This window comes from Nesoenas mayeri (assembly GCF_963082525.1).
Source record: "Nesoenas mayeri genome assembly, chromosome: 1".
In the NCBI taxonomy this organism is placed as follows: domain Eukaryota; kingdom Metazoa; phylum Chordata; class Aves; order Columbiformes; family Columbidae; genus Nesoenas; species Nesoenas mayeri.
The window spans coordinates 42,559,707-42,576,875 of NC_137541.1; the positions used below are offsets into that span (position 1 = coordinate 42,559,707).

Consider the following 17,169-nt stretch of genomic DNA (forward strand, 5'->3'; position numbering starts at 1 on the left):
TTACACCACTTCCTTTCTTAACTATCAGCAGATTTTATCTTTCTTTCCCAGTCACAGAGTGCCTACTTAGTCTTCAGTCACATAAATCTTTCACACAGACAATCCTCAGTGCAGAATTTAAAAACAAATTAGATCATTGGTTTGTAACCAACAAATCTGGATCTGCAATGACTGATAGACTGCTCTTAATGCATTTGCAGAAGCAAAACAAGCAAACCAAATCTGTTGTCGATGGGCTTAAATTCGCTACCCTGGATCCACATGTCCATTAGAAAACATTTAGCGTACACAAATTTTTAAAGGTCGCAAACTACTGGGTAAGAGGGGTCTCCTTCAGGGATGGAAACATCTCAAAAGAGAGGGACTGATTTTCCCAGCTTACCATTGCTTTAATTTAGGCTATGGGTGGCACTTTGATTCTGATCTCATGCGTTTCAAGGGACAAAGAGAGAATATGTCTGCCTGGCAATGGATTTCCATTTAGCAGGGGTTGAAGCTTCAGAAACATTTTAAGCCTCCATGAATTAGCTTCACCACTAAGATAAATTGTTTTATTCTCTGCTGCACTTTTTCACTCCTACGCTAACCCTCCCCGCGGGGCTGCACAAGAGAACTGAGCTGAATACAGCACTGAGTTCAGCTTAAGACATACCTGGCAAAAATATGGAAGCAAATGCGTAAGTATATACTGGTGAGTTCTAAAGCCAGATATGTTTCCCAGCCCTTGTTCACAATGGCCAAATGTAGCTAAACACTTGTGACAGCACAAGGGAAGGGGCTGTGTAGGTATGGGGATGGGGAAAGGACAGAGCAAATTCTTTCAATGACATTGCCAAGTTATGGTGGCTCAAATGGCTCAGGTGAACAGATCTGGCCTGGAAAAGGTGTGAAGAGCTGGCTGCGTTAGATACGAGGAGCTCTGAGTAAATGATCTTGCTATACAGCCCCTAAGTCAGGTATATCATCATCTTGTCTTAGTTCCTGTGATGCCTGGACTAATTCTCTAATTTCAGTAGACTTCCTAATTTGTACTGGAAGACCAGAACACCCTTTTGGCTGGGAGGGTGTGTGGGTTGAGTCTACCATTTGTTCATGGCTTGGCTTGGCTTTTCCTTGGGTTGAGTGGCTGTGTACAAAGAGACCAGTGCAATCATAATTCTAGCATTCTTATTATAATTTTTGCTGGGAGATGATTTGGTTTAGATTTGTCTCATTTCTTTTTATAGTTGGAGATAAATACCAGATTGCCTGTGTCTAGCTATTTGCACACTGTTTCTAAATGTGTGTGAGCATACATCAACACCAGTATATCCACAAATGTGCATAGAGATATAGAGATGTATAGCTATGTGCCACCATAGGTATGTACACCCAGCTTATATTGACATAGCTGCCTAGTATGCAGGACAAACAGATTTTACTCCTAGATCAGAAGTTACCCAGTATGTAATTATGGGCAAATCGTGTCATTCCTCTGTGTTTCATCTTCCTGTTTTAAAAGGGATGAGAAGGAGCTGTGGACATTGGATATGCACCATGACAAGCAGATGGGAGCTCAGAAGCCAGGCGTCATCCTTTGGGTCAACCCTTCCTGCTGGGGAACCACGTCACTGATCTGCTGGAAGAACAGCAGGTTTCAAAATGGGTCAGAGCAGAACATCACTGAAAGCAAATCCCTACCACCAAGTATTTTATCTCTAACAAACTGATGCCATGCAATGAAGATCATCTCTTGGCAGACATTCTCCAACCCCAGCCAATTCTTATGTCTGTGACAGAAGGAGACAAGGACAAGAGCCAGAGTGTACCTGATTTATTGCAAAGGAAACAGTAATATTTCAAATGTGTTCTTAGTTGAAAAATAATATTTTCTACTTAAAATATTAAAATTATTAGGGCTTATTTACTTTGGCCCCACTGGCCACAGTTGATTGTACAATTAGTTGACGACATTAATATGTGCAATCAACCACTAGTGTCTAAACTTATTTCAAGTAAATAGCCAAAAGCTAATGCAAAAATTTAAATGCATATCTTTCAGCTACACAGTCTTTACTCTCAACAGTCGTGTATGTTCTGTAGCATCTTACTGAACTCAACAAATCTTGAGATTTCTTAAAAATTGTAAGATTAAAAAAATTAAACAGGGTATTTTTTTCTCATTTGAGTTTGGATTGCTACCGTAAATTGTCCAGCATTTCTGGATTTTATTTTTTTAGATTGGTGGTACACTGCTGCTGTGTGCTGCTACTTGTCATCTCCATCTTCTGCAGAAGAGGTGTCTACGTTTGAGGAAAGGAGCTATTTTATGGCCTTTAGAAGTTACTAACTTAGGAAACCCCCACTTGTTAGAATCCTTTACTTTCACCTCCTCTTAATTTCCAGAACTGTCTAATTTGGAGCTGAAATTACCCAGGCTGGAAGCACTAGGGGGAAAAATCAAAAGAAATTTTAGTCCAGGCAGAGAATCCATTTTTGTAATTGTAAGAGGCCCAACAGTGCAATATTTTTTTCTACTGCTCTTGTAAAGTGGTTTGTTTTGGAGCTACTCAATTGCTTTTACACTGAGCTCAGTACATAGTGCTACTAATTCACATTACTCTCTAATGAACAAGGTTGCCAAGTAGAGTCACTGTCATGAGCTTTGCCTCCCGCTCAAGCTTTTTACAGTCTCTGGGAAGACTGTGGGTGATACACTGGGAAGACACACTCATGGTGCAGCAAATTCATCTCAAAAGCTGCTGCAAGGTAAGCATCAGTTTCGGCCATGGGTGTCCCCCAGGTGGATGTCCCCAGGTGATGTCCCTCACTACGTGCAGGGATCCTTTCTCCTCCGGAGATGAGAGGAGGTAATCTGGCACTGGGGCGGTCACGAGGTGATGAGCATGGGGGAAGGTGAAAGGTCAGGGAGCTCAGACCCGAGGCCTTTCCCTGCCACAGCAGGGGACGTTCACTGCATCACGAGGTGCCACCCAACTCCTTGATAAAGCCAGCACTGTCGCCTCCGCCTCACAGTTAAGCGAGATAAACAGGAGGATGCAGCCTGTGAAGCATGAATTGATTGCGCCTGAATAAATGCAGGTATGAGGTGTCCCAGCATTTGCTTTAAAAGGCAGTGTCCTAAGGTTGGTCCTGCGGTGCCTAGCACACATGGTGCCCATTTTCTTCCTGCGCAGTGCCACTCACTCCTCCTGAAGTGTTGCAAGAGAATGTGCAGCCCATGGGGTGGGAAGGTAGGAAAGGGATGGCGGCTGGACACGGTGCCAGGCAAGAGAGCCAGTACTCAACATGGAGAGCAAGGAGGAAGAAGGCACCTGGAGGTGCAGCCACAGAGCCCCCAGTGAGGGTTTATTGGGGTTTCCCATCCATTGCAATCCCTTCAAACCACCAGGCCACAGGACTTGAGGGCTCTCAGATGAAGTGAGGAGCTGGCACCAGAAAACGTGACTGAGTGCTCCATCTCTCCAGCTCTTCCAGATGAGATTTCCTTTAAAGATGCAGAGAAGATTGGAGATTTAATGCTTGTCTAAGCAGCTTTTGTGCTAGTTAACGTGCTAATCCCATAACCTCCGTCTCCAGCCTGAAGGTGCACAAGCACCACATGACACTTCTGGATGACTTGACTCCCCTGGAGGGGAACAGCAAGACAGAGAAAGAAAAAGGATTTTGTTTGGGATGAAAGAGTACGGGCAAAATGAAACCAGCTTCCTCCAGAGGCTCACCTGAGAAAGGCTGGGGAGGGACAGAGCAGCCCATTAGAGGTGAGGGATCACGAAGCAGGTGGAATGGCGAGAGTGAAAGAACAGGGCTGGAAGGGGGAAGAAGGTCCCTGTCACCATGGAGCAGGGGGTCTCTTCGCTGTACCTTCCGGAGCCCAGCATGGAAGGAAGCAGGTCTTGCTCTCCATCCCTCACAGTGGATGTCATGGCATCTTGCAGGGGGCGGTGTCCTAGAGAAGTGGAGCTGGATTATTTTAGGACCTCTCAGAAAGCAGGTGGTTATATAAGGTCAAATCTCAGCAAGTGTAATCAAATCTCAGCCCTAAGCTGATCACCAGTCAGGGTGTTAGGAGGTATTTATCCAAGCACTCCGTCTTGTATTGTGACTTTCCTCCAAAACAGCCAGAGCTGAAGCTGGGACTAAATTCAGAGAAGACCTGTGCCATCCTCTCCTCCTCTGCTGGACTTAGAAAATCTCCTTTGCCAGCTGCATCCTGCCTTGCCTGTGCTAAACACTCCTCTTGGCAGAGATCTTGACTTTATACTGCAATTCATGGCTCGGTGTCAGCTCCCTCTAGCTCTTAGGTGCCTCATGTGCCTTGGTGCTTTAGACTCAGCAGTGCTCAGGGCATGCTGTGTGCAGCTTCATAACCTCTTACTGAAGCCATGAGGCAGTAATTATCAGCGTCTCTGTGGCAACGTTCTTCCTTTATTGCACTTGTGCTGCTCCAGTATTATTGCTCTCATGGCCCTGCCTCTGCAGATTCCCATAGCAGTGGATTCTTGTGGAAAGCACCAGTATGAGAGTTGCCCCTCCTCCCTCTCTTTCTTTATCTCTTGTTTTGTAGACTTTAGTATATAAAAGAGAAAAACTAATGTGGTGCTCAACAATGCAGGTAACAGCTATTTAAATTCTCAGTAAATATTATCCAATAATATATATACGCAAAAGCTTAACAAGTAATGAATGTGCAACATTTGCACGTGACAAGCATTCTCCTCACAGACCTAACAGAATCACAACCAGGAATAACCACTAAGGAGTTTAAGTGAGTCCTGATGAAAAGTACATGATGCTAACGGAGAAAAGAGCAAGAAATCATCATCCTCATCATTTTTGTTGTCATAACTGGCTTCACTGGAAAGAGCCTTCAGAGGAGGATGCTCCTATGGAACGCCATCATTGCCCTTCCCAGCTGGGCACTGGGGAGTGTTTCCAGTTTTCTTCTCTCTCTCTCCACTTCTTTTATTTTCATTTTTCTCTAGAAACAACTTTCACCATTACAGTCGAAGTATACCATCAGTTATGGACCCAACAAATAAATTGTTGTGTATATGAAACCGTTGGAACATCCTTTGTGCAACAGGTATTTGCCCAGTGTGCAGTGATGGTTCCTAAAGACTTCACTTAGTCTATGATGTGTTTATGGTGTTTGGACCCCAGAAATGGTCTGCATTTCCAGGTTCTTGGCACATAAATGTCCTTAGGGGCCTCCTAGATAAGAGGCTCTAATTCACTTTATAGAGGTGTGTACCTCTACTGGAAAGCAAGAGTGTGGACGCTCTAAATTAAAAGTTGGACTCTGCCAGTGAAAGGCCATTAAATAAATAAAACAAACAAACAACAATAAACCCTACACATTTGCTAGATCCTGAGGGCAGAATAGGAGGCCCAGTGCCTGACAATACACCTGAGCAAGAAAAGGAGAAAATTTTTTAAAAAGTGATTCACATTTTCATCCCCCAGCTTTTCGCCTTCCACAATTATTTCCACCAGGGATCTGCTATCGCGTGGCAGCCTGAGCATTTAGCATCTTTGTGTTGGGAGGTGAGCAGCCACCCAAGAGACAGGATAATGGAGGAGGAAGACCTGCCTCCTCTCCCCATTAGTTGAATGTTCCCAAGGAGAGTGCAAAATGCTCCCCAGAAGCAATCATCCCTGTTTGAAAGCCTCAGCTGTTACATGGAAATGTCATAATAATGGTGGCAAGGAGCTGAACTGAGTGAGATTGCTCAGCGGTGCTTTTATCTGGTAGGAGGAGGAAAGAAGAGTATGTCTGTATCATGGTGTGAAAGCCATAGGAAAAGATGTGTCCCCTTCAGAAGAATAAAGAAACATTTTACCAAAATGTTTTAGAAGAGCTTTTCTTTAATGAGCTTCTGGTTGCCAAGGAGAAAGAATTGATCTCTCAGAAAAAAAGATGAGAAAGGAGCTGTCAGGAAAGAAGACATCTAGAGCTGACTTGTGTACAGTTTCTTCTTCTTCCTTAGCCCAGTGACACTGAATCATTTGCTTCACTGTTTTGAACCGAATAAAGCTGTGGAATTATCTTATTTCCATTTAAATAAACCACCCTCTTGCAGTCTCTTATTTTCTTTTCTCTTTTTTTTTTTTTTTTTAACAAGGCACTATTACTTCTCTGTTTAGTGAAATGTGTTATCACTTTTAGTGAGTACTAGTGGATCGTTTAATCACTGTTCACACGTACATGGCATGTAACTTGTACAGAGGGAATTAATTATGGAAAAAGAAAAATCTAAGGAACACACTCAAGACAATACTGTACAAACTGTGTTATTCAGGTACATTTTTAAGAGCAACCACATGCTCTGCCTTCTGGTAGTCACAAAGATAACAAGATTAACTACCTGGATTTGATCAAAAAAGGGAAAAAAATTAGGTCATGGTTCACTGTATTAGTGTTGAGCATATTCTATAAATTGCATTCAGGAGAAAAATAATCTTAGAAAAAACAGATATTTTAACTGTGGGAAAAGTGAAAATGGGAAAGAGAAGAAGCTTCTTAAAATGATCTAATAAACTCAATCCCATTGCAGCACTACCAACAGCCTGGATGCAGACATTAAGCAATGTTAGTGCATGAAAAGGATGCTCACTAATGTTACTGCTTTCTCATGGGACGACTCAGCAACGAGTGGGAGGGAATGCTCTTAAACAATCAATCACAAAACAGTTATAAAGTACTGAGCTTTTTGTGCTGCGTGGCCAAGCGCATCTGTTCCCACAAGAGATGTCTGGGTGGCTGAGTCTCATCTGCAGGTACATGAACTGTGTCCATCAGCTTCCATATTTACAAATAGGGGTGATGAAAATTTAGCTCTGTGCTTTGAGATCTGTGGGTGAAAAGTGCCATCTAAAAGAGGAAGGATTTATTCTGATTTTTCTTTTATTTATGCCAATCAGGGAGAAGTTCATGTAAGTTAATAAAATCATACCATTGTAGCAGTCTTGTGAGTATTAGACAGTTATCATCTGTTCCAAGAAAGGCCAGACTCACTACTCAGAAGTACATGTAACTCTCTGATAACTAATGAAGTGTATGACAGCCTACATGGGTTTTATATCGTCTGCTATAAAAAGCCTTAGCATGTCCTAGAGCATTGGTGCCTGAAAGCCTGGGGCCTGTAATGATGTTCTGACATGCACAAATTGAGAACCCTTGACTGAATGAGAAAAATAGGGACTTATTTTTTCCTGAAGCAGTCTTGGAAATGGCCATTTGGCTTGTGGTCTTAGCCATGTCCCCAGTGCCATCTGGTTTCTAACACAGGCAAAGCCACTGCTAATGGTTCAGCTAAACCTTACGGCTTGGTTTATGTTTCTTCAAAGGACCTTTTTCTCCAGAGTAATCACAGAAATATCTCTCTCTAGAGCCCTGGCAGGTGAAAAACAGACCTCAGCCTATTTAACCTCTGCCCAATTGCCAGTTCTGGGGCACAAGTGGAGTGAGAATCAAGACCAGGCTCTTTTGCAAGCTGAGCTCAGAGACACTCAACATTGCTGCTGTGTCAGGCAGCAGGCATAGATGCCCAAAGTCAGCACACCTGGTTTATTGCAGGCTGTTACAGATGCTTAATCCTGACACCAGGGTAGTGGTGCATGATTTCCCGAAGAAGAATAAAACTCTCCATGAGAATGCCTCCTTCTCTGCATCTTTGATAAACTGTTTTGCCTGTACTCAAACAGCTAAAGATCTGTGCCTGGCAAAGCCCAGGCAAAGCCCTTCATATCCATTTCCCTTTTTCACTGATACAAATGGGGAACAGTTTAGGAACATGCTGGGCATTGGGGAAGGGGGCCTACAGCATGTGAATCTTCTTTTGCAGGCACCTTAGTACAACAAGTTTCTCACTGAAATTCTGTTGATATGACAACCTCACTGGCCTTCTCTAAGACAAATAGACAACCTCATTCCAAATCCACGTCCTACCAATCTCCTCCTCTCACCAGGAATTCAGAGGCTGCCTGTCTGCAGGAGGGAAACGGAGCTTAAACTGCAGATGCCTGGGAAATTCCCTGCTCATTTCCAGTCAGGTATGTCCTTGTGATGAGTGATAAAGCTCTATCAGGAGGGCATAAAGTCTCTTGAGCACCTAACACAAGCTTGTAAAATATGTTTCAAAAGAGTTATTGAGGCCTGTGCCAGCCACAGCCTGTATCTGCTTCATCTCCAGCCCTGCGCCTCAGCTGGGATTTCCTCCCACAGTCCCATGGGCTCAGCCAGCCCTTCGAAAAGTCACTGTCTTGTAAACTTGTGTTTTCTTTGTCATTCAAGTCAGTTGCTATTTCTGGTTCTAACTACAGTTACCATGGCTACACCAGCTCATAAATAGGGTCAGAAACCTTGGAGATGTTTTTAAGTGTTTCCTCAGAATCAGGAATAATCTGGCCAGAGGTAACAAAGCTCATGAGTTTTCCTTCGCGAACATCAGGTCTGCTGCTTGGACCCCATGGTTCCTGGTACAGCTCTGGTCAGGATCAGGTGGCAACTGATGTGGCTCAAAAGGCCAGTGTTGCATTCCTGGGGCCAAGGGAGGAAGACCCTGGGCAGGGGTAGAGAGAGACAGGGATCAGGTACTTGGTCCCTGGGCAGAACTCGTCTTCCGTCTGAGGTGGCAGTTGGGCACTGACACAAAGCTGGCACCTGTTGCTCTGCAAAGGAGCCACACACCTGCATCCCCACAAAGCAAACAACACCTGGTCTGTGAGGGGAAGGGAGAAAGAGAAGGAGAGAGTGAAACAATCTGATAATCATGGGGGATAATAAAGAACATGATAAGTGGGGCCCTTTAGGGATTTTCTGCCATGTTTTGTTAGCGGACAAAAAATAGCTTCAGGTCACACGATGGAATTTTTTTTCCCACATGTCCACTTCTGTTAAAAAGAAATGAGCCAGATTTCACTGGAAGAGCAGGAAAACCAAGGGGGTGTTTTGAAAACAAATAGCCTGAAAAATATGTAAATTTGTAAGTTTCAGAAAAGAGGAGTAGAGTCACAGAGCCGATTTCCCCAGCAACTCTACCTACATAAGAGAAGGCAGAAGGGGAGGGGGAGCCCCCGGAAACCTGTCTGCAGCAGATGGAGGCATGGGAATGAGCAGCGGGGATGGGAATAGAGTCTTCTGGTGCAGGCTGCACCTCTTTATATCTACACAAGCAGGTCCCTGCCCACAGTAGTCACTTCTGCTGTCAGGAGCTGCTGAGTGCAATCAATCTCCAAGCATTTGTGTACAAGCTCTAGTCATCACAGGGAAGAGATGATGCCAACACGATTCTGCCCCCTCCCTCTTTCCTCTGCCCAGAAATTATCACACAAGCCTCCGAAAGCTGTGATCATCCTCAAACACGTGGGAAGGCTAAGTGTGTTTGCTGCTTCTCTGCTAGATTGAAAGCTGCTCAGCTGCATTCAGGATTTACTTCCCAGCTTCTCTGTGCCCACTCAAGGGCTAGGACCTTACTGATTTTTGAAATGTAAGCTAAGAGTCTCATTGAGGGATTTATCTCATCTGACTTCAGTCATCTGAAAAGCCAGAGGCCCTGGCTGTGGGGTTCTTGCTCAGCACCAGAGCAGTGCTGGACTGGTCTGCGTTGCCAGGGTCTGTCATGTCAGAGAGATCCTGCCCTTTCTCAATCACACATAGTGACACCTCAGACTAGCATGGCTGCTCCAAAATCCCTTCCTCCAGCCTCACCCCAAGAGGAAGCCCCTCCATTGCTACACAAACCCACACCTCGGTTTCCTTCTGCCCCTCTGCTGCCCTGATGCTCCTTGTGCAGCTCCATCTTCTGGGACCATTTTCAGCCCTGCCAGCCCTGATCTCACATTGTGAGCTGGATGCTCAATGAGGGTGAGTGTGTCACCTCACCAGAGCCAATGGACCCCAGAGAATCACTATGTTGCCCTGTGGTTATGCCTTGAGACAGAGAGCTTTAGTCCATGACTGAGGTTCTGTCTTGCTACAGTTCAGGATGAGGTTGATCTTCCAGCACCTTCTAGCAGGGCCTTGAACCTTCTTTTTCATCCTGAGATTCCTCCCACTTTTTCCACTTCTCTGACACCAGTCTCCCAGGCAGTCGCAACGAGTTATTAAAACACATCAGAGATACGAAGTCCCTGATAAAACAGTGTGCAATACCATCCATGGAGTTTTGTTGGACTGGTGTTTGGGCTGAGGCACCAGCTCTGCCCTTTCTCAGACAGCACCCTCACAGTAGTGATGCTACCAGTACCCACATATGACCTAGCTGTTACTCTCAGCCTTGGGTCTCAGAGTAACAGGCTACCCCACTGGCTGGCCACCCACATGCAACACAAAGATTTCCCCTTCTTCCCCCACCATCCTATCTGCTGGATGTAGGTAAATATTTGCCAGGGCACTACGCATCATCTCAGCAGCATTTCCTGTGACTCCCTTGAGCGGACTCAGCTGTCTTGGCACCGGGATGACTGCATGCACTGCTCTCTCAGGTGCATCTTGACCCCTGCAGCACTGCTGAGAAGTTTGCTGAAAGCCTCTCCATGTGTTCACCAGCACAGGGAAGGGACCTGTTGTGATTAGGACCAGCTCTTCCCTTCTCTGCGTGTTCAGGCATGTGTATGTTCACAAGCAGTGACATTGCTCAAATGGCAGTTGATTTTGTTATTCCTCTTTGCATCTCCAGAAATCTCCTTCCAGGAGCTTCAGAGAAGCCACAACTTCTTGCAGAAAGGGGCACATTGCCCCTGAGGAGAGTGTTGAGGCTCTGCTGCTCCCCTAGACATGGCAGGACTTGTGCCTGCAGAGCGCCGGGGTCACAGCCGCCCACATACACCTCCTCCACCATGCAAGAGCCCGCCCACAATTTGCGCCCTGATGTCACCTGGTGGCAGGGTATATCTGGAGGAGAAAGGACACCACGAGACCCTTTCTACGCAGGCTAGAGGACGGGAGTTGAATGATTTGCAAGAGGAGCCCTTGGCACTGTAAGTATTTCCCATGAGCTCAAAGGAATCAGGAGGGTGGTGGGGGGATGAAAAAGGAACTGGCTGCAAAACTCAGAGGAGAGAAAAGTCCTGAAAAAGCCCCAAGGGGGAAAAATTCAGATGTTTGTGCCTGGAGGGTATGAACAGACCCAGTAGCTAAGAAAGGGAGTTGTGGTTCTTGGGTGGTCATTTTCTGTCTCCTCTAACATTAAGGCAAGTGCTGCAGTGGTGGTTTGTCTCAAAGCTCCTTGGCTGTGCGAGCTGCTTTGCCCTTTGCAGGACTGCTCAGTTTCTCATGCTGGGCACCCCTCGGTCAGGGTCCCTGGCACCCCCTTGGCTTGTGTCCCCAGCTGGCTGAGCCCACACATGGGCAGCAGCGTGGAGCTCCTGGGGAGCAGTGAGACAGGCAGCTGGTGTCTTCTGTCCCAGTGTCCAGCTGTACAGGCAAGGTACATTGGTGAGGAGTTTATACTGTGTGATGCTATACCTCCGGTGATATTGAATCCCTTTGTTCAACTAGGGTAGTCTATCCAATGATCCCCATCTGGGAAGCAATTGTGGGGCTACAGTTCCGCTTGAAATTAGTTTCTGTCTATTAGAGTGCCTCCTCTTTCATTTGTTTTTGGTCTTAAAACTGTTGCTAGAATGAAAGGTCTGAGGTCCTGTGTAAAACACAGGAATATAAAAGGCTGAACCTGTGTGGACTTTTTCCATCGCTATGATTAACCAGCTCAAGCAACTAAGATTGGAACTGTAAGACTCTGCACTCCTCACAGGCATCTTAATGGTGGATACAAAATTCCCTGATGAAAGCCTGGCTGCAAGGATGATGCTAGTGGCTCTCATGAGGTCAAGAGCTAAGCACGTAAGAACTCCATCAACGGAATGTAAAAAGGAGAGCAGTTCCTCCTGGATGCCGTTTTCTCCCAATATGCCACTGCATGGAGGGCCATGGCCCATGGGGGTTCTGTGCCTGACACCCCTGAGGCACCATGAAGACAAGCGCACATGGAGAAGTCTGTATTTTTGAAGGTTTCACACATGGAAAGATAAGATCCTACACTGAATCTGTCTGAAGAAGGTCAAGTGAGGCGTCTACATTATGTCAGGGAAATTTTCCATAGAGAATCAGAGATTAAGGAAGGGACGGATTAAAGAGTCAGTGTTTGTCAGTAGTATCCAAGCCTCTTTAAGTTCAAAGAAAACTAAAAGAAGGATGATTAATCTGGCCAGCAACCCAGAAGTGGGATATCTGACGCAACTGAGATAAGCCCATTAACATGTATTAGGTATAATTAGCATTCAGACGCAAGCAAAGCTCTTACCCAGAGGATTAAACCCTGGAACGAGCAGAACTGCTGTCAGGGGCAATTAGGTAGCACCTTGTCAGAGGAGGGAACAGAGGAAGTGTGTGGAAGAACATCTTGTTCCTCAACAGCCTTCGCATCCACAGCCATCAGCTCTCACCCAGGAGCAGCATCCCAGTGCCGGTGGCAGCAGGAGAGCTCTGGGAGCCCATGAAGCCCTGAGAGGAGGCAGCACAGCACTTGCAGAGGTCTAGAGAAGGGGACTCAGTCTCATCAAACGTTTGTCAAGTCATCTGTTTGGTGTGGCACCAAGGACTATCCAAGTACTCAGGTAGGGGGAGGTGAAAGGCTGGGGAATTCCCCTGGGAAGCTGCTGTTGATGTTTCTTTTGCATCTGTGGTCCTGGGGTGCCTGCCCACCCATGTCTGGCTGCATGTTAAGGTCAGCTTGTTCTTGAGGTGTGGAAACTGGGGCAGAACCCCCTCCAGCATGAATGGAGACATCTTTGCCTGTGTGTGGTGGCAAACACGTCCCACTAGCTCAATGGTGAGAGGGCAGCTTGATTCTCTGCAAGATAGAGGCTGTTATGTGGCACTAAGGTGTTTTGCATCCTCTGCTATTTCTTTTGGTGATGCATGGGAGAGAACTGTTAGAGGGAAGTTAGTAAGGAAGAAGTTATAATTGTCCCTCTTAGCTTCATTGAGTGCTTTTCTTGAATTTATGCAGGTGAGAGAGAGGATGAAGTGTGATTTGGGCAGATGCCTTTTCCTGACAAATACTGAGTTATTGAGTAGCTGTTAGGTGGATACAACTACTTCAGATTGGGGGAAAAGGAAATTTCAAGTACTGAGTTTTCCCATTAGCAATTTCTCTATTGGGAGAATGGCAGGGGCAAGGTATGGACTTAAGGAACTAAGAAAGAGTTGACCCTCAAAGATGTTTTTGTGGTTAAGGTACTATTCTGGCAGACAGCAGGGGCTGGTGAAGCAGGGCAGAAACTTGTTTGGAGACGGACATCAAATATATCTTACAAGTTTTAGATGTCAGTCCAAAGGGCTGCTAGCCAATTTGTTTCTTTTGTTGTACTTTTGGTAGTATCACTTGAGAGAGATGCCAGGTATCTTGGTTTGTCAGGTGAACATGATGCTTAGAAGTGGATGTATGTCTCTTGTAGTTCAGGATGGGTATCTAGCACTGACACAGACAACCTGCTGATGAGAACTACACCAGAGGCAGAGGTTTAATACTATACTTTGGGACATTAACAGATATGCCATGGAGCTGTTTTCCGATGCAAAACATTTTGTTGTAGGGCCATACCACCTGAATTCTTCACTGGTCCTGAGTAACAGTGAGACACCAAATTATCTCTTTAGTTTGAAGCTAATGTGCCTTCACCTCTCAGTTCAACCCTAAAAAACTGTGAGTCAAAAGATTTTCTCACTCCTCCCAGATGTGCAGTACAGGTCATATTGATCACCACACCTCCATTCCCATTCTGTGAAAGGTGATAGTGTTTGCCTGTCCTGCCACCCTGCTGTGAGGATAAAAAATACTGGGCAATTGTCCAGGTGCTGCAGAGATGGCAGACAAATAAGTAACTTCTACGATCTGGGCTGAACTCTGTGTTTGTGGGCACAGTGTGTGCCTGGGAAGCGTTGTGTTACAGGCAGGGGAATAGCATCTGTGCGTACTTCAGCTGCAGACACAACCATCTGCTGCTCCATTTGGGGCTGCTGGAACCCATCCAGCCTCCTGCTCGGGATATTACAGCTGAGACAGGAGCTCGACCACAAGCAGCAGAAGAACGAGCATGCCTCTAGGTGCTATCATTAGGATCCATCCTGTTGCCAGCACAGATGGAAAGATGTCAGGGGTGAAGTATTCCCACACTGCCACAGACACAGAAACATGATAATTCTTCTGCTTGCTCTGATGTGGAAGTGGCACAGGAGGATTCCTTGGATGGTCTTTCTTCTTGCATTTCAGGCTTTGCTTTCCAGCACTCCAGCTATTTCAGGACTGTCAAAGACATGACCTGTCTTCAGAATAAGAAAAAAAAAAAAAAAAAAACCTCATCTTTGATGGCATTTATAGCTCTGAAGTTAAAAGTCCAGAGTGTCACTGCAGGTGATGTTGGGGATTAGGCCAGAGTAGTATGGTGACATAATAGGATTAGCTTTTAGTACCAAATCCTGAAGTTAATTCCATCAGCGATTCCATCAGCCTGGCTGCACAGGAACAAACACCTGGAGACAGGAGTTATATAATGGTCATGGGGAAGAATGTTACTTCAATGAGGGGAGAAAAAGTTGGAAATTATTTATGTTCCATAAATGTACTTGGTCAGAGCATTCTAGCATACTATTTAGCACAAAATTTGATGAAGGACTGGAAACTCCCCCTTGGGCTCTGGTGAGAGTTATTGCTGTCTTCTCTGGGAAGGAAGCAAAGGGCTCTGAGTGCAGCAGTTCTGCCCTCCAAGGCAAGAGAGATATCTCCCACACAAGAATTGCTCTCTGGTAACTTTTTAGCCCCTATGAAGTGGAGCTTGGCTCATATGCAGTGTGATGCAGAATAGGTCAGTGCATGTAATATAATGCTAAAAAATATAAAAATGAATATGTCCTGGGGAAAGTGATGGGCTTTGCTCTTCTAAATCCTGAAAAATTAACTTCTGTCTAAAAGACAGTCTCAAATGTTTTGCTTTAGCCTTCTTTGCAAGCTTTTAAAGATCCTGTACTATTAAGGTTGGTATTGACAAATACAAGGCCCTAATTGCAGCTTCACCCAGACTGAGGGCCCATCTAACTCACATCCCATGTCCATCAGTGGTCCAAAAAGTACTTTTTAGACGCAGGTATAAGAACAGGTGAAGTATATCATGATGATTCCGAAGTATAGGATATTTCTCTAAGCCCTAAGTGTGTCTTTGTAGCTCCTACTAGTTATATTCTGAACCAGTCCTTAGCTCGTGTCCTTTGTTTCGCATCTTAATTCAAGCATGCCAGATGAAAGGCAGTGCTATCCTGCTTACTTTGTATGCATTACAATCTTTCTTTATGTTTAATACCTTTGTCTTTATTCTTGTCACAGTTATACTTTCTGTAATTCTGTCACCTGACTACCAATACCTAGAAATTATAAGCAGAGTCCTTGCCGTTATCTTGCAGAGAGAGGGATCTGAGAGAGTCGTGTGCCTGCCACACACCACAGCCCAGCGATGAGTGAGAACACAGCCACCAACCTCAACACTGGAGATGCTCCAACTGGTCCCACTACACCACGCAAGGGGCCTCCCAAGTTCAAGCAGAGACAGACAAGGCAGTTCAAGAGCAAGCCTCCCAAAAAAGGAGTAAAAGGGTAAGGGCATTTTGGAAAGAAAAGAAGCCATGCTAGTTGGGTGGCTCCCCACTGCTAATCTGGGCTCCTGAGGTACCCTCTCCCCTTGGGCAAGGAGCCAGGAGGCTTCCCCTTGCCTCCTTGGGCTGTCAGCTCTCCTGCTGGAGCTGTTCCTTCTCATCTGCTGCCTGTCCACACTTCTCCTTCCCTGGCTGTGTGTGCAGGGCAGATCCCCTTTCCTGGGTGCTGTTGACCCAAACTCACCCCTCGCATGTTCTTTTCTCCCCTAGGTTTGGAGATGACATCCCAGGCATGGAGGGACTGGGCACAGGTAAGCACTGCAGGGTGATGATGTCGTGCCCTGCTTTAACACAAGTGCAGCCACACTTCAGCAGAGGAGAGGACTATCTGGGGTGGCTTCTCAGTCTCCTTGGACTCTCTGCAGCTCTCAGGGTCACCAGAGAAGGCCAGGACTCCCTCTGCAAGCTGCCACAGTCATACTTATGCTTACATACACTACAAGACAGAAAGGCTATTTAGGCATGCTACAATTTCTGAATATTTTCATTTGGCTACAAATATGCTTTTTTGTCTTTGTTTTCTGCTAATACTGTGGCTAAGAATTTCAGCAGAACAAGGTTCTCAAATACATGCCAAATGCTAAGCTATTAATACCAAAAATCACAGGAACTAGATCCCAGCTGGTTGAGTATTTGCATTATCAACAGAATCCTAATTTTAGGAATTTCATGCATCCATCTGGAATTGAGAAACACACATTGGATGAGCTGTAGCCACTCAGAACTTCCTAGCTAACATTAACAACTGCATCTATCAATGGGTTTCAGATCCTAAATTGTTATCCCAAATTGTTCATTATCTGATTTAAGACTGCACATCTTCAAGGAGGTCGCAGTTTGTCTACAGGCAGTTTCTAACAACAGGAAAAAACACATAACCAGAATGAATTCTCACATCAGTCTACACTGTCACTGAAGAGACTATGGGAAATGCTGGCTTGCTTTTGCTTACGGAGTCAGATGGCACAGGAGAAAATACACTGACCTGTTTTGGTCTGGTAGGTAGTACCACATTTGAAGAGCTCATCTGCTCATTTAACCTTCAAGTGGAGTTTCGTTCTTGCTCTTCCCATTTCTAATGTTTCCTGAGTAAATCAAACTTTATTAATACAAAAGAAATCCAAGTAGTGCAGTGACTAGAACCCATTTCTCACTCTCTCTGTTTTGCAGATATCACCGTGATTTGCCCATGGGAAGCTTTCAGCCATCTGGAACTACACGAGCTGGCCCAGTTTGGGATCATCTAAGGTGCCAGCATCTCTACTCATGTCACCTGGTGACTCCACAGATCTCAGCATGGTCTTCATCACCTTTGACACTTATTTTTGGCCCTTACATCTGCCTGCTCATGGGCAGGGTGGTTTTGTAAGAGCTAGTTATGAGAAAGTCCTTTGCAGATTAATTTAGACCCTGAGCAGACCTCACACTCCATGTGATGAAACTACAGAAAAATGTCT

At 45.4% G+C, this 17,169-nt stretch overlaps 1 protein-coding gene across 1 annotated transcript; it reads left to right on the top strand.

Moving 5' to 3' along the window:
- Positions 1–15,513: 15,513 nt before the first annotated feature.
- On the top strand, positions 15,514–16,959 carry PDE6H (phosphodiesterase 6H; the record flags this gene model as incomplete). Its single annotated transcript, XM_080357940.1, has 3 exons — positions 15,514–15,653; positions 15,923–15,963; positions 16,883–16,959. The coding sequence occupies 3 exons, from the start codon at positions 15,514–15,516 to the stop codon at positions 16,957–16,959; spliced, it is 258 nt and encodes an 85-aa protein (XP_080214066.1).
- Between the last annotated feature and the right edge of the window lie 210 nt (positions 16,960–17,169).